The sequence below is a fragment of the Enoplosus armatus genome, chromosome 18 (assembly GCF_043641665.1).
Source record: "Enoplosus armatus isolate fEnoArm2 chromosome 18, fEnoArm2.hap1, whole genome shotgun sequence".
Classification (NCBI taxonomy): Eukaryota; Metazoa; Chordata; class Actinopteri; order Centrarchiformes; family Enoplosidae; genus Enoplosus; species Enoplosus armatus.
Window position 1 is genome coordinate 12,734,456 of NC_092197.1, and position 20,574 is coordinate 12,755,029.

General features: G+C 40.8%; 1 protein-coding gene across 7 annotated transcripts in view; it reads right to left on the bottom strand.

Moving 5' to 3' along the window:
• Positions 1 to 850: 850 nt before the first annotated feature.
• Positions 851 to 20,574, bottom strand: part of bcr (BCR activator of RhoGEF and GTPase) — a 76,418-nt gene continuing 56,694 nt past the window's right edge. For 6 of the 7 annotated variants that reach the window (XM_070924289.1, XM_070924292.1, XM_070924293.1 and 3 more), the window contains 19 exons: positions 20,031 to 20,138; positions 18,195 to 18,255; positions 18,015 to 18,067; positions 17,326 to 17,466; positions 10,675 to 10,796; positions 10,173 to 10,338; positions 9,883 to 10,002; positions 9,390 to 9,465; positions 9,070 to 9,174; positions 8,702 to 8,776; positions 8,161 to 8,258; positions 7,132 to 7,263; positions 4,351 to 4,410; positions 3,903 to 4,012; positions 2,841 to 2,980; positions 2,039 to 2,173; positions 1,818 to 1,923; positions 1,054 to 1,216; positions 851 to 940 (listed from right to left, as the gene is read on the bottom strand). In XM_070924289.1, coding sequence (XP_070780390.1) covers positions 851 to 940; positions 1,054 to 1,216; positions 1,818 to 1,923; positions 2,039 to 2,173; positions 2,841 to 2,980; positions 3,903 to 4,012; positions 4,351 to 4,410; positions 7,132 to 7,263; positions 8,161 to 8,258; positions 8,702 to 8,776; positions 9,070 to 9,174; positions 9,390 to 9,465; positions 9,883 to 10,002; positions 10,173 to 10,338; positions 10,675 to 10,796; positions 17,326 to 17,466; positions 18,015 to 18,067; positions 18,195 to 18,255; positions 20,031 to 20,138 — 2,061 coding nt within the window. Of the gene's footprint in view, positions 941 to 1,053; positions 1,217 to 1,817; positions 1,924 to 2,038; positions 2,174 to 2,840; positions 2,981 to 3,902; positions 4,013 to 4,350; positions 4,411 to 7,131; positions 7,264 to 8,160; positions 8,259 to 8,701; positions 8,779 to 9,065; positions 9,175 to 9,389; positions 9,466 to 9,882; positions 10,003 to 10,172; positions 10,339 to 10,674; positions 10,797 to 17,325; positions 17,467 to 18,014; positions 18,068 to 18,194; positions 18,256 to 20,030; positions 20,139 to 20,574 lie in introns of all 7 variants that reach the window. The other variant, XM_070924288.1, reaches the window with a different exon arrangement.

Sequence of the window (20,574 nt, forward strand, 5' to 3'; positions counted from 1 at the left end):
TTGCAGTGTGTTACTAATCATCAGGTTCCTCTTTTTTTTCTTCTTATAGTCCCTCCTCAAGCTGTAGCGTTTGTCTGTCACTTCAACCGGGGTTTTGTTTACGTTGTAAACACTTTAACATACAGGTGTTGGCTTCCTGACACAAAGAAAACAGGCAGTATTGTGGCGGCTCTAAATGTTCATTTTAAACTCCCACAAAACAGCACAAATGTCTCCTCTTGCCTTCTCAGAAACGATGCACTGAGATTATGTAAGACACGGTTAGAACATGGAAATGAAGCTGACATGAAGATGGATAAACATACTTTGCAAGAGTTTTGAGTTGAAGATTGTCCAAAATAAACACAGATAGAGAAACAATGCCCATACAACATAAAAGGTACATGGAAATTCTCATTTGTTGGCAAACTAATTCAAGAATGAAGAAAGACATATTTCGTTCTCTTATGGACGAATTTCGACATTTTCTTGATTTATGAGCCACAACTGTCTACAAGCTGTAAAGGTTCAATGTTAAGACCAACAAAGGGCAAGGTGGAGATATGCAGATGGCAGAGGCACCCACATCATCACTGCAGGTACAAGGAATCACACCAAATATAAGGTAATGAGAGATATGAACGGCGAGGACCTCACGTCCTCTGAGCTTCGGAGGCCCAGCGGCGCCCCCTTGTGTTTGAGGAGGGGGCCGGCAATTGCCAGAGACAATCCTTTCCAGCTGCAAGAGCCTAACGGAAACTGGTCAGTCAATTCAAAAACATACTACTATAGGCTCATTTTGAGCCACGGTCCATCTCTTTATCACTCCTTCATAGTCAAAAGTCCTAGGTCGGCAGAGTCAGTGTTAGCTCTATACTTCGGTGGAGAAGAGGATGCTCTGTCGTTTACTGTCTGGGGTGGGGATCGTCTCCAGCTGGAGGAAATACAGCAACACCTGGACCTGCAAGAGACAAATTTGTAAAATAAAAATGAGGTTCTTCAAGCTTGCAATTAGCAGAAAAAGCACCAAAGAATTCAAAGATAAAATGCCAGAAGAAGGTCTGCATGGCTCACCTGTGCCATGACCTCCAGGGACCAGCTGTCCCCCATGCTGATGGGTTGGGTGGGGTTAGCGGGGATCTTGCTGTCCTTCTCCGAAGGCCTCAGCAGCGTCGGCCCAAACACCGTTGCCAGGTTGTGGAGCGACATCTTGTTGATACTTTCCTTCTCTGCCACCCTGAGGAGAAGACAGACACGTCCATTAGGGGTGAAGACAGAGGACAAACAACTGAGTGTAACACAATGAATGCCTTCCAGGAGAGACTGTGACCGCTCAAAACTCTAGACACATCTGATTTGACAACATGTCACTCGAACTAGTTCTGCTCGAGCATAACCAGAACCTGATTTAAATTGAATCTATTTTGGTTGTGAAATGTCGGAAGAAAAAAGCAATTTGAAGGCGTGACCTCGGGCTCTGGGAAAACAGTTTTAATTGACATTTTATAGTCTAAATGATTCATCGATGAATCAAAAAAAGAATCGAAAGATTAATGGATAATGTCCCTACCACTGACATCCCACAGCGGCGACTGCTTTTTTCTTGCATTTTGATAACAGTCTGTCATGTCAAACTGATATTAGCTGTAATTCTCCCAGTTTTAAATATTTTATCACCATTTACATAACATTGTGATACAAAAGTTTCAATAAAATCTATCTGGAATATTAACGTATGTGCTTGTGCGTGATCGCAGTTGAATGCACTACCTGTACATTCATTGTCGTTGTGCGTGTTTCTGCACTATGCAAGCATGTGCATGTTCACTTGTTCCTACCTCTTAAGGTGATCCAAAAGGAAAAGGAATGTGACCAGGTTGGGTTCTGGCAGCGACAGCAGTAAGTTCAACATACAGCTCTCTTTGGCAACACTATCAGACAGGGCTGCACAGAAGCAAAGGAATAGGGTTTTTACATATCTTGCAAGTGAAGGACTTTCTCTTGAGCTAAATTATAAATTGAATTAGCTGATAATTAGTTGTGTTCGATAGTGACGTACTGATGCCGCCTGCAAAATTGGGGTAGAGCTCGTCAGTGAAGAGTGGTTCTGGCAGCTCTCTGAAGTACAGCTTCAAGGTCCCGGCGATGGCATTAACGTCCATCTCACTCATCATCACAGACACGTCTTTATGATCTGCAGGAGGGACAACAACAACATGAAGACAGGAGGTTGTGCAATGACAGCGGAGGATGATAACACAGGAAAGCACCCCGGCACAAGCAGCAGTCGCCATGCGTCCTATTCTTCAGTATCTCATCAGAAATACACAAACTCCACCCATGACACATTCACAGTTAGCACACACAAAACGCAAACACAAGTTCATAAGGAATTAGTTCATAAATCTGCTAAATCAGTTCACGTCAGAGAAAATGCCTCATGTTAACAAACTGACATTCAGACAAAGAGCTACAGTAATGATCACCTGATCAACAAAAATAGAAAGATTAGAAAAAGGGTTTCCTTCAGGTGATGGTCAATAAATCCTCTCAGCCTTCTTTCCTAGAAATGCATGGCAGTTACAGTATTATAACCACGATAGGGGATTTAGAGACAGCAGTAAAATATTGTACATATTCAAACACAATATAATCTTTTAAACTATCACTGTTTTTGAGTTTATGTAGCGTCTATGAAGGTTTGGGGTCTTAAAACAAGTCTTCTAAACACACACGGAGGATTTTAACAATTAACAATATTGACATGTTTACAAGTAACAACAGTAGAGTTTAACTTAAAAGCTTTATCACATAAAACCTGTGCAAAGCATATACTGTATATAGATGAAGGCTATACTCACTGGTGTCAAAGGCAGTCTTCAAGGCCTGAATGTCAGTGGCGACCCCCGATACTCTGTAGATGCCCACCTCCTCCATACCCCTCCTTTCAATCTCCTCTAGGCACTGCCGGACAATGTAGGGCACCTTGGAGCGCTCTCGTCTGGATGAAGACAATCGTCAATGATCACCAACAAGCAGTTTATATTGATTAAAACTCTTACCAGCATAAAAACTGAATAAATGATGACGCACTAAATGTTTTGTTTCTTGAGAGAAATGAACAGTTGTGTTTTGCATTGTTTTAATTACTGGAAGGACTAGTAATGCCTCTGGCTTTTTGCTTGTGTTTTTGTTGAAACGTTGCTGGTAAATCCAGTTAACCCACTTGTGTATCTTAAATCCTCATTAATGTCACTCATAAGAAACAGCAATGGCCACAACACACTGATGTTTCTACTACATGTTGTCCTGTCTCCCCCTTTCCCTCCCAACTGTCTCCCTCCTGCCTTCTTCTACCTGCTTTGACCAAAGAAAAGAAGGCGACAAAGTGTTCACAATTAATAAATATTTATGTGTGAAGTCTGCAAGTTGATTCTCATTGCATTGGAAGTAAATAGAAACCAAAGGTTGCCTGAAAGGTAGGAAATCAAACTCAACTGTATGTGTGTCTTTGAAATATTCTGAGCAATAATATAAAATATGCATGTTTTAGTGTTTGTTTAGTGCTAATTAACAAATGTTACCAAGATGGTGAACATGGTAAACATTATACCTGCATGTTAGCATTGTCACTGTGAGCATGTTAGCATGCTGATGTTAGTATTTAGCTCAATGCACTGGATGAGGTTCTACTGTCTAGGATAAGAATAGGACAATTGGCAGTCCAAACAGGAGATAAGGTGGATTTGTTAATGCTGACAAGAAAGTTACAATTTGTCGGATGTGAGGGAAGAAACAAAAAGATAAATGAAAGCCTAGAATTGAGCCTTGAGGAACGCTATTAGAGAATACATATGTGCCCTTGTCAAATAGATGATTACTCAACAATTAGGTGGCTTCTGTGTCTTTAAATGTCAACTCACTTGGTCACGGTGGAGATCTTGACTCCAAACACACCCATGGGTTTCCGCGATGGCATCCTCTTCAGGCTGAACTCTCGGCTGGTGAACTTCATGGAAAGTTTAACCTCGATCTGACACAGGAAAAAAGGCCTTAACGTTAAAACAGGTTTACAGAATGAGAAGCCCATCTATGAGCCTGAAATCCATCTGCAATAGCTCTCCATGATCTTGAGGAAATCCTGCCACGTTAAAACCAGATGTGGACATCACAGAGGAGTCAACTGCTGACCCACATCCTGGAGAACATCCCTTACTGCTGTGTGCTACTATATTACAAATGTAAGGCTGTATTGGAGCTACACAACAGTGACACCACATATGAGTATTTTGAGACAATAGATAACTTGTCTCAAGTCTATTGTACAGAAAATGTACTCTGATAGAAGTATAATTAATGTGATCTACTCACCCCGTTCATGGGAATAACTGTTCTCTGCCAGTCCTTGACTTGGAGAGTCTGAGGGTCAAGCTGGGTGGAGGACAAGGACAATATATGTTAGAATAATATTTCACTGACATTTCAAAGTGATATTTCATTTGAACTACACAGTTGATCCTTCAATATCATCACTAGTAAGCTGCTTATAAAATGAAACTTGTTGTTTGGGACATTTCAAGTACATTTACTCAAGTGCTGTACTTAAGTACAACACAGTAAACAAATCTAATTTGTTTAAAGAGACTAAATTCACACCCAGACATGCACAACCACAGTCAGGTCTGAACAGACACGCCATCTGGGCCAATAAAAGCTGGGTACACACACACACACACACACACACACACACACACACATCTGACATGATGAGACAAACACACACATACACAGTATACTGTATGTTGTATGTTTACCTAGGCTAAGGCCCATCTGGTTGCGTGTGAAGCTGCATCATGTTTCTCATAACTGAATCTTTCACTGCTGAGGGTGCTCTTTGGTTTGAGCCGTTTATCTACAAAGAATTACATTCCACTAAAAACAGCAAAGCCATGAGAGCTCCTTTAGCTTCCTGATAAAAATGTTTTAAAAGCTCAAGTTTTTTGTCAATAAATATGATTTTATCTTCTATAGCCTTTACTGGTCAAATGTTTAGCAAGCCCTGTGCTGTTTAACATCATATATTTTTCCAATAAATCACCAATCTGTAAAAACATGACACCAACAGTCAGAGCTGGGATAGTTTAGAAATACTGCGTAAAAAGACAACAGTTTTTTACAGCACATTCAGATGGAGAAGGCCCATATACACAGTGTGTGTATGCTATAATGTACACAGCTAAAAACTTCCTGAAAGTATAAATTGTTTAAATTAAGAAAAAGACAATGTGACTTGAGAGGAGTGTGTATGTTTAAGAAACAAAGGGTCACGGCTAGCATAAAAAAAATCACTGTATTACTGTAAAGGGATACATGGAGCACATGTAGTGACAAACTGAAAATGTGTGACACACTTTTCAAGGTATTTTTTTGTTATTGAACAAATATAAAACTGTATGATCAAAAATAGCCTTTTGGCAATTGTACTGTATGGTAAGGAACTTATGCTCAGTGACTTTTGACACTAAATTAATGATTAATGTATTATAAGAAGGGTAGGCACAATAATATCCATCCAACACCTTGTTGTGTTATATCATTTTCTACTTCACCTTCTCTTGTTTGTGTAACTACTTCAAATTCAATTTCAAATTCACACATACACTCACAGACATATAGGACGGAAAGTTTCTGTCTATATGAAGCAAGCATTAGAATAATATCATAATTACTTAATAGGTTTGGGCTGGTACAAAATAAATACCACAAGGTGGAGAGAACTCGAGTCACAGATGCAGAATTCAATAAATCAACATTTAAAATGACAAAACTATATCTAAATGTGTTATAAAGCCATTTAGGCAGGTAAATTGTAAATTACCTGGATGATTTGTTTCACTCTGGCAAGTGAATGGTTATTTTAAATATTCATTTGGTTGGTAAATCAGTAAAACTGAGCAGTAATGTGGGATTCAGCCACTGCAGCTTCAACTGACGACGGGAGCGGCAGTTTCTTTGCCCTGGATTTATGAAAATCCTGATGAGCAACTTTCTCACCATTCTCTGTGGTTTGTTTTGAATGACATCATCTGTCAAGAAGTGATCATGTCACAGGATTACCAAAGGGACCACTAGGTGGAGCAGGTGACTGTAATTCACAGTTCTGCAGACAACAGGCAACAAGGAGACTTAAAGTAGATAAACGCTACTGCAATTTGAGCAAACTGTTCAGGATTCTCAGAATCAATACTGCTTATATGAATTCAGAATACCCATGTTACACCATTGTTTTCATATAAAGTACACAGTCATTTGTATTTTTCTGTTTTGTTTGTTCGAGAAAAACACAAAGTAAGATTTAGACATCTTTCAGACACCAAGAGAAGATCACCTTATGCTGTGGGTGGAGGAGGTGGTGGCAGTAAATCAATGAAAAGACTCATGTTTCAGGCTAAATCATTCTGTCTACCTGTATCTCTCTCTCTCTCTCTCTCCTGTATCTTTGTTTTCTCTCTTGTTGATCTCCTGAGTGACACTTGGCATTATCCTGCACGCTGGTGTCGCCTTGGCAACCTTATCACCTGCTTTCAACCTGCGATCAGCCAGTCTCACGGCCAGACTGCTCAGGACAGTGTCTGCGTTGGTTTTTTTCAGGAGTATTATCAGGATTTTTGGCACTTTTTACGGACAGAACACCTGATAGTATTGACGTAATCTCCACACGTGCAGGGTGGCACTGCTGTTACTCGATGGGCATTATGGACCCTGGACTGTGACTAATGTTTTAAACAGCTAAACCTGGCACTGCAATGATAGATCAATGACATGAAAATGAAAGCTTTGTGTCATTCTGTCAAAAATTCTGCACATTCTCTCGCTGCATTGTAAATCTCAACTGAACACCACTTTTTGATATTCAAATGACAAACGACATGTACTGAACAGCAATTTCCCTCCATTTAACCAACCCCTACCCTTCCATTACATAATAGGGTAATTAATCTAATCAGCCAATTTTTACATCATGCTCGCTTTAAGTCATTCATTGAGCAATAATATGGATTTCATGCTTTGCGGCAGCGGCGGTGACATAACTGCCTATCAGTAATGAGTCATGGGAGGTCTGCTGAAAGGGGGGGTGACGTCATGTCATACCGGGATCTGTCCTTTCCCCATGATGCGGTCTGTGCTCTCTCCATCCTCTTTGTTCTGCTTGGTCTTGTTGTAACTCTTCTCGTAGCAGAGCAGCCTCAGGGTCTGAGAGCCCTCCAGATCAATCTCAAACTCCTTAGGGGAAGAAGAAAAAAAACACGGAAAATAGTTGTAGGGAGATTATTGGTGCATAAATGTCCAAGATATAGTAGTAGAGACAAGGACAGAGAGATTATACCTCCAGAAAAATCAGCACCCAACCTACACTTTTATCCATACATCCCACCACTGCTGACCAACAGTCCCTGTAATTATGTGCGGGAGCACTCTGTATGTGGTTTGCACATCGTTCTGAGGCCCACACTGTGTTGGTTCACTTAGCATTTGGACAGATGTGAGTCATCACCAGCAGCCCCTCATTAGCTGATATTATTTCCACTTTGCTGAGCAAAATCCTCAAAGAGTCTTTGGGTCCACGATGGAAAAAAAAACTGTGCTGTGGACGAACCGATCCACTGATTGTGTCTCAAAGCTCTTTTTCCTCTGCAACATCCAGCTGTGTCATTAATGCATTCATGTGTGTGTATATATATATATGCCTGCTTGCATGCATGTACAGCATGCATTGTCTATGTTTGCTACATGTTTGCAGGGGCTGCAGATGCTCCGTGTGGGTTCTGTTGAACATCTTTTCATTACTCAAAGATGGACTATGGATGCTAACTGATTACAGGACCAGATGTCAGATACGTGACAGGCAGCATACACTGTACCAAGAAGGAAATGTGTTCATGTGTGTCTTTGTTAGTTGAAAAGTTTTCCAATGAAGGCCGTTGAGCATAATTGATAAAATAGTACTGGAAATATTATGTCTCACAAATCTGTGCAGGTACCAATTCCAATTTCTTTTACTTTAGAAGGCCTTCAGGATGCAACACAGACAATACAAGGTTATGTTTGATTCAATAAAACGTAAAAAAAAGTATTTCAGCATATGTGGAGTTGCATGCTTATATTGCACCAGTTTCTCACCTCGTTCCATTTGGGTTCAGTAGTGTATCGATACACTCTCGTCTTAGCTTTACTTGAAAAGAAGCCAAAGGAATCCACCTCCAATGTGCAGTAGAGATCTGACAGAGAGGAGAGGGTTGAAATTATCTATATGGCTACTCACATGTTCTTTCTGAATTCATTACATTAGCAATTGAACTGGCTAAATGTTAGATGTTATCCACAGAAAACGTTAGGAATGAGTCATGTTCAATCTGTCAAAATGTTTCAAACATAGATCTCCATGCAGGTGTTATGCAACTCAGTAAATATACCAAACCAGCAGCTGAAGACAATCATTCTAAAAATGTAAATTCCTACAAATTAACCAGAAATGTAAGAAGTGAAACTTAAACTAGTGAAACTTAGTTTAACCTAAATTCAAAGTAAAGTCTTTCACATATATTTCCAAAAGTCTTTCCAAAAGAAAGAAAACAGTAAAACCTATTTAAAAAAAACAACTAATTATCTGATTATCTGTATTTTCTGTTGCTTGTATGGAGGCTAAAGGAGAGTGACTCACTCAAGCTCTGTTTGAGGCCGGAGGCAGAATGGACGATTACATTCAGGAACCCGTTGAGACCGGGGGATTCATCCTCTGGAAAAACAGTCAGAGCAGAGAGCGAGAGAGAGAAAAAAAAGACAGCGAGGAGGGGTTAGAAAAACATGCAGATCTCTGTTTGTTTTGGAGCAGAATCAGACATGGAAGGGAGGGATGAAACAGCCCTATATGGCATACAATCATGATCATTTCTTTCTGGGGCAGTTTTCTTTGGCATTTTATGGTTTACAACAGTAATAATACATACAAACCCCAAACATTTTACTTTACTACTTACTACTAATTCCACCATGTGACATAAAATATAAATATAAAAATTAGTAGCTTACCTTCTTTATTGATGCTAAGTGGAATGTGGTGGACAGTCTGCAGTTTGACACAAGAGCTGGTCAACATCTGCAGCTCCATGGAAGTCAAGGAGGACGTTTTAAAACCTTGGGGGCAGTCAATAAATGTAGACTGTAAATGACATTGTATTTTGGTTTCTTTTTCTTCATCACAAGGTTTTTGTATTTATAGTTGCTAATGTACATGTATCCACATGTTGCTACATGTTTTGCAAATGGGAAAATCCAGCTGTTCTTCACAAATAAAACAAAACTTGATTGGGATGAGACGTCGTCTGACAGGACATTTCTGGGACACTTACATTTCTTCTGCTGTTCCTTGATCATCTCCCTCCACTCTGCACGTTCGTAGTCAGACGAAATCAGGAAACTGTAACTCTGAACATAAGCACACAAAAAAGTCTGTTATTTCATCACAGATTAATCTGGGGGAGAGGCAGACTGAAAAAGAATGAAAAGGACACGTCAACTGTGCAAATACACAATCTCAAAATTGAAATGTATTCTCATCCAGCCAGCTTTAACAGATGTAAGATATCGTACAGCAATCGTTCCACACTGATACAAGAAAGAGTCAGATCAAGGAGAACGAATCTTAAAGAAGATCAGTGAAGGGGATGTTGTGCCAGAAATGAAGTGAAGGATGACAAAAAAAGCAGTAAAATGAGAAGAACAGATGAAATATGAAGGAGAAGAGTGTACGGGGAGCAGTAGGAGGAGCTTGACGGGGCAGAAATGATGATGAAAAAAGAGAATGAAGAAGGAGAGGCAGTTAAAGCTGGAGAGTGTCATCACCTTGCCGTTCTTGTTGTAGACTCTGAGGGGCATGCTCGGAGACGTTAACAGGAGCAGAGACTCCTGTTCAGACAGCTTCTTCCTGAGACGGTCGATGACTTTTGAACCCTTGTTGGCTCTCTGAAATCACAGAGGTGAAAACGTTTACCTTGATCGCCTTACATTGCTGTCGGAAACTTCTACATCCAATAAGTGGTGTGAAACTCTTTCAGGACAAAAATGCAAGCAGAAAATCAGGCTTTTCTTAGTTCCTGAACAGACTGTTGTGAAACAGTGTGCATCCACGCTACCTTCTCTCTCTGGATCTCACTGCGGAGGTGTGAGATCTTGACCTTCATGGCGTCGAGCTCTTCATCGGGGACCTGGGGGATGGTAAGTGGCTCGGTCTCCTCGGGGCCCTGGAAGGTCAGCTCAGTCAGGGGGATGTACCACTTGCTGTCATACTGTTGGTTTTTACTGCAGTGGGAGGAGGAGAGGAAGAGGAGAGGGGATGGATGGTGAAAGGTGAGTAAAAAAGATGGATGTGACGGAGGTATGAAAGGAGGAGTGGATTTATAAAGATGGATAAAAGATGTGGACAGTGGAAAGGAGAGAAAAATAGAAAGTAAAATAAGAAACTATTAAGAAGCAGGTTAACTGTGTTTATGAAAACACATCAACAGGACCTTGTGTTATGTAAAAACTGTAATGATTTGAGATCTTCTGCACTGCCTAACTACTAGTATGTGTATTTTGGTGTGTTTCACTGTTGCAGTCACTCTAACTGGGTGAACTGGGTGAACTGTCTCTTACCCTCCGATCTGTTTCTTCAGCTTGGCGCAAAGCAGCAGATCAGTGAAGAGGAAGACATGCCGCAGCTTCCTGGCTCCCTCCACCAACTCCACCATGAAGCTGTCCCTCAGCAGCTGGCGGCTCTGTGGCAGCAACAGACAACAGCGGTGGGTCAGTGACACGAAGCCTTTGGTGTCAATAGCATACAGTATGATGTAAGTGACAAGGCCATTCCTGTAAGTCATAGTCGCAAATGTTTTACAACTTGTGGACAGGTAACAGTTAGTATGCAGAGCCTTTGTTTATCCCTTCTCCTCTCTTCAGACTTTACCAGTCCCCTGTTCAGACACTTGGAGGAGATAACAAAGAACAGAGTGGATGAGAGGTGCTGCACCATCATCAGAAATATCTGCTTTACCAGATCATGTGCTCAATATGAACCAAATTATTACCCAGACACGTGGAGGGTTTTGCATTATATTGCACTGATTAAACGAATTACCTGGTGAATTCTTTTGTCATACTCTGGCATATTCATCAATTTCCAGGGCACAGAGGAATGAATGAGGCAGCGGGAGGAGCGGGAAGAGCTCTGGGACTTATCGCTGATGTCAGACTATGTAATAAGATGTGTAATACTGTCACTTACCAAAAGGGGGCAGTGATGTCATTTTCCCAACAACAAAAAAAAAAAAATACATTTACAAGAATAGACTTGGAACAAAAAACAGGGAGCAGACAAATGTCAAACCACAACTCAATAGTAAACGCTCCGCTTTCACATGCTCATAGCTCATTGGCTTTACTTGTGGTGCGGAGCATAAAGCAGGAGAGGTTTACTGTGAAAGAATGAGAGAATAAAGTAAGATTTTCTTTTTAAACTCAGCACGTGTGTGAACAAAAAGTGTCTGCATGATTTGGATTATTCTGTAAGCTGATTTCAGTCACTTTGCCTTTGATATTTAGTTTGATTTCACCTATTTATTTGAGGTAATTACCTGATATGTTGTTTTGATTAATAGATGGATGGAATTAATGGATAACAATGAATTTAATCAAGTTTAACTTAGAGTTTAAACATTAAAGTGTGAGCGCTGCTAGCTGACAACACTTGAGGAGCAGATTTCTTTTTAGAAAGAAACACTGACAAGAGAAATGGCAGCTAATGGGCTATCACACCAATATGCAGACATAAAGGATTTTACAAACCAATTTTTTACAAAAAATCAGAAAGTTTGTCCACCAACATCTGCTATTTTTCTTCACAGGACACCTTAGCTTCATGTACAACCAGTGACGCCTCTTCCTACTCACTACAATGTTCCAGGGGCCACACAAGCACCCCCGCCCTTCCAAACCTAGCAACCTTAAACACCCTGGCAGCTAGGCCATGAAGCATGACAGCGCACTTGTCCAGAACCAATCACATCCCTTATCTTTATCTTTGTGCCCTCCCCCTCCTGTCCCCTTCCTCCGCCCATCTCCATCATGACCACACAGTTGCTGTCACTGCCAGAACACACTGAAGTGGAGCTGATGCTCATGAAGGAGAGGTCTATGTGCTTACAAAACCTGACTGGACATCTGCTGGCAAAGAAGGGGACCATGCTGTGTCACTCGGTGTTAACGCTTGTGCATGATGGAGAGGTTGAAGGGGAGGGTGACAAAGACAGAGCAGGAAAGAGTGTCGCAGAAAGCAAAAGACATCAAAAGGAGAGTAAATGGCCGAAAGATAATGGAGAGAGAGAGAGAGCAAGAAGAAGAAGCGAGAGAGGCAGAGTAGCTCATGATGGAATACATGTCATGCCGCAGTTTCTTACTGTAGATACTAAACTGTAGATACTAGATGTGCCACGTCACAAAAGCAGCACCACTGCAGTGATCCGTTGTTAAGGCATATCTTCATGCACATGCATGTGCAAGCACACCCAACCATGAAGATCCTCCAGCAGACAATCATGTTCTGATCCCCCCGAAATAAGGATCTAATAGAAGTGTAATTCCCTGTGGTGGATGTAATTATTCATTACCAGCGAGATAATGAAGCCTGGAATGGTGACGGCCTATGAAACATAACTTCCAGATGAGTTGCTCTCTGTCTATCTGGCATTTTCTCTAGTGGCAACTGGGATGCTACATCTGTCAGAACACACACAACAACTCACTCCTTCGTCTTCCTGATCCAGTTTGCGTTGTAACGCAGACTGACATATGTTGAAATTGCTCACAGTAATGAATCTCTGGTAAATATTTACTGTACATGTTCATCATTCAGTCTCCATCTTTTTGGGACTTTGATGCCACAAGAATGGCACATCTATGAAGTCATTCCACATGTAACGGAATCCCCTGAGGATATTTTCTAACTAGAATATAAAACAAGGCTCTATCGTGCCTTACTTCTGTCAATCTACATGCTGTCATGTCTATATTTAGAGAGTAGTTGAGATATTGGTCACACTATTACTCAAATACAACATTAAACTGAAGGAATGAGGAATACTGGAGTTTAAGATATACTGTGAAGCTATACGTGCATATTAAAAGCACCAATGCATCATCAGTGTACAGCACACCATCAGTCTGATCTCCAGTTCTGGTTGGGCCATTAGGGAGCAGTAATGTGATCGTGGATTTGAGGTTTAAAGGGCATTTAATCCTTTGCCAATTACATACAGTATATATAGGGATTAATACTAAAATATGAAAAAAAAATATATAGAAACAAGACCAAGAGTCCACAACCAGGCTAGCGGCTCTGTTAGGATGTACTGCACAGAAGAGCTTTGAGCTAAATGCTAACGCCAGCATGCTACTGTAACATGCTCATGATGACAATGTTAACATGTTGGTGTTAAGCAATTGTAATGTTTACCATTGTCACCATCGTAGTTTAGCGTGTTAGCATGCTAACATTTGAAAATTAGCATTGAACACAAAGTACAGCTGAGGCTGGTTGGAACGTCATTAGTTTAGCAGGTATTTGATAGTAATCATTGGAAAAACGTACTTTTGGAACTGGTAGATGTTGAGATATTTGACTGGATAAGTGAACATTTTGACCTGATGGTGCTGCTAAATGAAAAGTCAGGTGATCACCGAAGTCATAAGGATTCCTCATCTGGACACCATGGATATCTGTACCAAATCTTAATGGGGGAGACATTTCACAAAAACCCAGAACTCCTCCTTTTTTTGCACTTTTCAAAGAGCAACTGCACCCACTGTAATAATCTGGCTAGCCCTGCCAACTGGTGGTGTGGTTTCCACACCCTGTAGTGGTGGTCACGTTTACGACGGCCCACACCTGACCACACCTAGCTGCGCTGTTGGATGTGGTCAGAGGTTCAAGAGGCTTGCAGTTTACCTTTCAACCCAGAGGCCAGTGCAGCTATGCTTTTCCTCCTTCCAAAATCTAACGAGAGGTTACTCTTTAATTATTATTTTTCTATGGATGGTAATCTCTGTTTATATCACAATGCAGCTTTGAATCTTGAACCTTAGATTAGGAGGCGACATTGTTATCCAACAAGCTAAAACCTCTTGTGATAATCATGTCGAGTCAGCAGTAAATTCTTGGACTGGACTAGACAATTGATTGGATTATCGAACAAAAAGTACAACAGTAGATTAGGTTGGATTACTGTACAGAAAGTACCCTCACTGACAAACCACTAACACTGACCCATGCAGATTAAAATGAAGGGTCAGCAGAATTGTTTTACACAGGAGCTACGTTTTAACGTTCAGGTAAGTGAACTGGACTTGAAATGACCCCCTCAAGCCTCAGTGATAATCCTCTCCTCCATTGATCTCATGATATGAAAATAAAAGGAAGGATAACAGCTAGATTAAGGGTTTACAGGTTGGTAACTGTGTGGGAGTGAATGAGAATAATGCGGAGGGAAAAAGCAAGACTGGCCACTAAAATACTGTGACACAAAAGCATCTGTTTAACCTGCAGTAATAATAGTCCAAATAATGCTGTTCTCAAGAGTTTTTATTATTCTAATAGTGAATGAAGGGCTTACACACTCACTGAATGCCTGCAGATACTTTTCTTGTCATTCAATTAAGGTTCATTGTTTTATCTTTGGATGTAGACACATATTCCAGTTAATTCCTACGTCAGTAATCTGATGAATTTAAAAAATGTGCTTATGCTGCTGCTTTGCTCTGCTACTGGGGGAAAGACATCCTTAATAAACCAGCTGTCTCAGCGCATCAGATGACATTTTCATAATATCGAACAGCCAGTTGGAGAAATGTGACTTTCTCCATTTCTCCATAATAGCTGACCGGAACATCAGCAACACCAATGTGGGAGACGGAGAGCGACGAGAGGCAGAGCACGCTGACTGCACAGAACGCAGATTAAATATTGACCATCTCTTGGAGGAGCCTCGCTGAGAGCGTGTTCGCGAGTAATGGCATGAATTTACACAAGATCCATGTTTATATTTAGAACACACGCTCAAAGGGGCATTTCTGCGCTTGTGTGTTTAGTTAGTGTGTATATGGGGATGTGTTTGTGTGATGATAGAGGGAAAGAAAGACGTACGGACGGATGAAAGTGGTGTAGATGAGTGTGTGTGTTCGAAATACACACACACACAGCATATCTTTCCCACAGGCAAACAAAGCAGAGCGAGGAGGTGAATTGAGATTTCGGCAGCACCATCATTTGCATTTTAATTAAGCAGCTTCTGTTTGTCCCCTCCCCTCATCTGGTTGGGTCAGGGCCTCTGGGGGCCACTTGTGCTGCTCTGCTCCTGCATGCCACTGAACAAAACAACAGGTTTACTCACTAGAGTGTACACACGGAGGCTAAGAGTGACACTTCAGCACTTCAGCAATCCTCCTACATTTCAAGCCAGACCATAAATGATGATGACGATGATGATATGGCCTCTTTTCTACTTTATCACTTGTACTATCTGATTGTTTTTGCCTCTTAATATTTAAACTTTTCCACCATGTCATGTTGCAAAAGTGTTCCCCACACCCTTAAATCACCAGTTTTAATTTAACAACACCGTGCTAATGTTTCTAGACTCAGCATTCCTTTGACATTTCCTTTGTTTGAACAGCTACTACGGAGCACTGTGTGCGGCCAAACAACTCTTCAACACTTGTAAATGAACAAAAAGCAAGTGCAAAATGAACCCTACTGTATAAGTTAAATAAATGGCATTTTGCCTACACGAATCCTGCAGTCATCCAATTTGTGTTGACATCACATGAACAAAGGATAATGAGGGTAACTCCTTTACTAAGTTAAACCATCAGAGCTATCAAAGGCCGGAGTTCCCTCTTTGGACATCTGAAGGCACAGACCAAGTACAATGAAGTAATGATGATAATGTGCACAGACATCGCGGAGAGGTCGGAGCACAGATTCAGCTTCAGAAGAACCTCGTAACTCAAATGACTTGATCGTTTTATGTAATTATAGATAACAGCATTACAATCTCCTCTCCTACAAGTGATTCAAGTTTGAAACGATCTCTCAGTTTAAGCGCCGTCCTCAAGACATCCGCTTCTCAACTTTCCAGGTAACGACAGTCTTTTGATGACTGAAGCGAGTCGTATGTTGCAGCTCAGTTGTTGAAATGCAGACAAAAACCTCAGGCTTATTATATACTAAGGTATGAAATAATGAGCCCCATTGATTTCCATGTGCTGCTTTCATGTATCCATAATAAATATTTGATGACTGGTGTGGAGGTCTGGACAGACTGGGATGGAACTGGAGGCCTGCGGGGATAGGAGGTGATGTGTGTGTGTGTGTGTGTGTGTTCAAAGGCAAACAAGAGCAAGAGAAAGAGAGCGAGTGAATGGAACAGCGAGTAGGAAAGTGTGTGTTTGTGTGTGTGTGTGTATGTGTGTGTGTGGAAAGGGTGCGGTAATGACCCCCCTGTGAGCAGAGGGAGGAGCCGGCACAGCCTTTTCGCTCGTTCGCTCCCACCCTCCATTTATGAATAATTAACTTGGAATCTGCCAGTCAGAGTGGACCGGTGGCTCATTACAAGGCATTATGTACGGCAGTGTCACGCAAGCTATCAATCAAGAGGCATCCATTCATGTGTGTCAAGTCATCTCCGGGGATGAGAGCGACAGTGGGGGGTAGATTGTGAGTGTGTGTGTGTGTGTGTGTGTGTGTTTGCGTTAGGGGAGATGGAGGGATGGGAAGCCACAAGAGTGACACAGAGCAAACAGAGAATCACCCTCAACTAGGCAACCCTGGTATGACCATATAAGGTCATGGGCTCTGCTTTAGGCTGCAGATTGGCGGCCCCTGTTCACTCATACGACTTCAAGGTCATTTTAGAGGGCGGGGTCATGACGTCATCATGCTCAACATCAGAGCTGGAAAGAGTTAAACTGATTAAGAAAATACTATTATTTATATCTTTAGCATCACCAAATTCAGAAAGTAGTTAGGTCAAATGTATTATGTGTGACATAAGTCTGTATGAATCAGATATTGATGTATGGTTGTACATTAAAACAAAAACACTTTAAGCCACAACACAACATGTAACCCATACACGACACAGTACAGAGACTGTGATTTCTGTCTTTGTTTGTTTTAGTCCAGTCAATTAGTACAATAGTGTATAAAACCGGGCTACAGAATGTGGCTCATTTCACTCATCTCTGAACGCTCACCTCTCCCTTCTTGACAGTCATAGACTGGCGTCGGGGCGTCGTCTCCTCATTGATGCTGGACAGGAAGTTCTGGGAGATCCGCAAGGCGTCCTGCAGAAGCGGGTGGTCCGGGTGGCTTGTGGGCGTGTGTTTGAGCAAGTCCTGGAGAGCAGCAGGAGACGGAGAAATATTAACTTTCAAAAACAAAAATGTCAAGGAAAAAGATATATTCAGGTAAATGTATATGTATGCACACAGACATAGATATTACTATTGGTCATTCAAGTACGCTGCCTCTTTTATTTTCTATTGTAGCTCTTTGATGCATAAACAGGTCAAAGCTCCTGTCTAAAATGCACCCTTGCTTACTTTCAGTACTTTTTCATTTAATACAATATACTAAGCCCTGAATCCTTACAGTAAATAGTACATGATTACATTTAATTTCTTTATAGAGACCTTGAGCTGGGTACTGATGGAGAAAATGTTTTATAGAGATGGTGACAAAGTAGACTTGTAAGAAATACTTGAAATAAAATAAACACTTTATATCTTTATATTCTGACAATGTTGGCAAACAAGCTGCAGGTCGTGTCATGTCTCCTAAGGTTAATGTGTGAGCAACAAGCAATTACTAAAACACAGCAGAGCATGATTGTGATGTGACATTATTAAGATGTGTCGCCGCTTCAGCGCCCATTCTTACTTACGTGAAGTACCAACGTGCTGCGAGTCACTCTGTCCACTGGTTTATATAGCAAAGCTGTACATGCGAAAGGAGAGAAACCAGACTCAATTGTTTATATGACTGAATTACTATAATAGGCCATATGTAAATACTTGAATTGATGTTATATTTTAATAATAAAAACTAGCATGATGTGACTGACCCTCTAGAGAGTTCTTGGCCGTCTGGTCCTTAGAGTCCTTTGGGCTCCTCACCTTCAGGTTCTGTTAGGAGACAAAAGGCAGATTCAAAGTGGAGAACCCTTTTTAAAAAAAAACAGTTCAGTATGGTTAAGTAACATGATAATACAGTGAGGCTATTATCCATGCTCTAGCACTGAGGTCATCCACTACCAAATCAATTATGCCATCCTCAGCAGCTTTTCCCCCCGCCATCTTGCTCAGATGGCGCAGAGTCATGCATCATTACTTAGGCCATTAACAACCCTCGATGATGAATTCCCCATCCTACATGTAGACACCGGCCTCAACGCTAACCGGCAGACCTCATAAAACATAGACGAAGACTGATGGTGTGTCAGAAACTGCCGCATGCTTGAAAAATACATAGGAAGAAAATGTACCAAAAAAAAGAGCTGAAAGACTGCGAATGAAGGAAGAGGTGTACATTTGCTCCGTTTTAAAGTACATACTGTAGTTCAAATAAGCCCAACACAATGAGTATGAAAAGAGCTGTAATACTGTTTGAACTTTCACTATCAACCTTATAAAATACACTGATGGGAGAGTAGATTACTGGTTTAAACCAGGGTCAATTTTGTTATATCAGCCTCCAAAATACAATCGAGGCATCGAATGGCAAGTGTTTTCATATCTAGTTTGTCTACGATAAAAGAAATCGTTCTGAGCCCTCAAAGCAGTTGGAAACTTGCATTTGGGGAAACAATAAATTTGTACATTTATCGTTTCACCAAACGCATGGTGGCTCATCTACAGTCTGCGTAGGTGATACTGAGCTCGTATTTTCCTGGCCAGTGATGAGAATGAGACTATAGAAAATAGAAACAGTTATCCTCTGCATTGTCACATTTAACTGATGTACACACGTGGAAATGGCAAACAAAAATCTACACATGGGCACACATGCACACAAAATTGCCTCTGGCTGCATTTGTGCAGAAATATTCAGCAGGACATTCAAATTTAAATGCAGGGAAACAATAAAAGCTGCGTGGGTGAATAATGTGAGAGCGTTTTGCAAGTACAGTACATCAGGGACAAAACTGTTAAGCAGCTGCAAAGTAGACTCTTTCTGTACAGCACCTCTCAGAAACTGTTCCTTTCCCTACTAATGCATAATTTAACACTCTGTTTTAAGTCAGTTATCTTCTTTGTCATTTTTTGTGTGACTGGGTAACACTGCCTTGCTCTCACAAACTGTCCATATTATTATTATTTATATATATAAATAAGCATGCAGCTACACAATATCAACTGTTTTATGTTAACATCATCATCCCAAAATAATAGTAATCATAGCAACCACACAAGATCTACTGATCTACACTGTTTGGTGACTGTCAGTAAAAATAAAAAGTTGCACATAAACAAAAGACTGTGTAGGAGGAGGATATCTCTAACCTGACACTCGAGTATGAGCAGGAATTATGGGAATTCAACAAACAATTTAGTGTAATGTTGGTGAATATCAACTGAACCTGTACTTAGTTTTGTCTCAATAAGTTACAGTGTTGTTCCATACATCAAAAAACAGAACAACTTGTGAAACTCAGTTGGATAATTTGCTGGTATGCAGGGGGTTAAGTGTTTGACCGGCTGATTTTACACGGTGGTAAAATGATCCCATAACTGAGAGATCACAGCTTCAACCTCTGCAGCAGCTTTGGGATAGAAGTTAAACCAGAAACTGGTCGCTTTTTCTCCAATTCCTTTCCTTACATTTAAAGTATAGCTTTCAATAAAAAACATGTCTTTCTCAGCTTGCTGTTGTTTTCCATTCTTTCCTCTCTCTTTCTTACCTCAGAGATTTCAGCAAACTGTGTGTTAGCCTGGCAGCACTTCTCCGCCGTCTCCACAGCCAGTTCATAGTTGTCCACAAATGCTCTGTAAACTCCCAGCTGGCTGGCCTGATGGACAGAAAGAAAAAAGAAGCAGAGGAGTGAAGTTCACATTTTAACAGATTAGCCATATGGAAAATGTTTGAGAGAGATTGTGATTTGTCAAGAGACTGTTCCAATTCATGCTTTAAATCTAAATGAAATCTGATTACAATGACTCTAAACTCTAAGTAAAGAGAAATAAATAGCTGCCTGACAGCATTCAATGAGCTCTCAGACAGAAGAGTTCATTGTAAAGACAGTAAAAGCAATGAAACCCACAAAACAGTCTTTCAGTCAGAAGCTCAAACACAATCAACAGTCCACTTCACAACTTCATTTTCTTCCACCACTTCATCCCCAAACTTCACACAAACTCTAAACATAATACTAAACTATTTTTCTAAAAAAATTAGATAAATCTTCATTAATCCAGAGGCGAAATAGAGGTGAAAGGATAGAAATA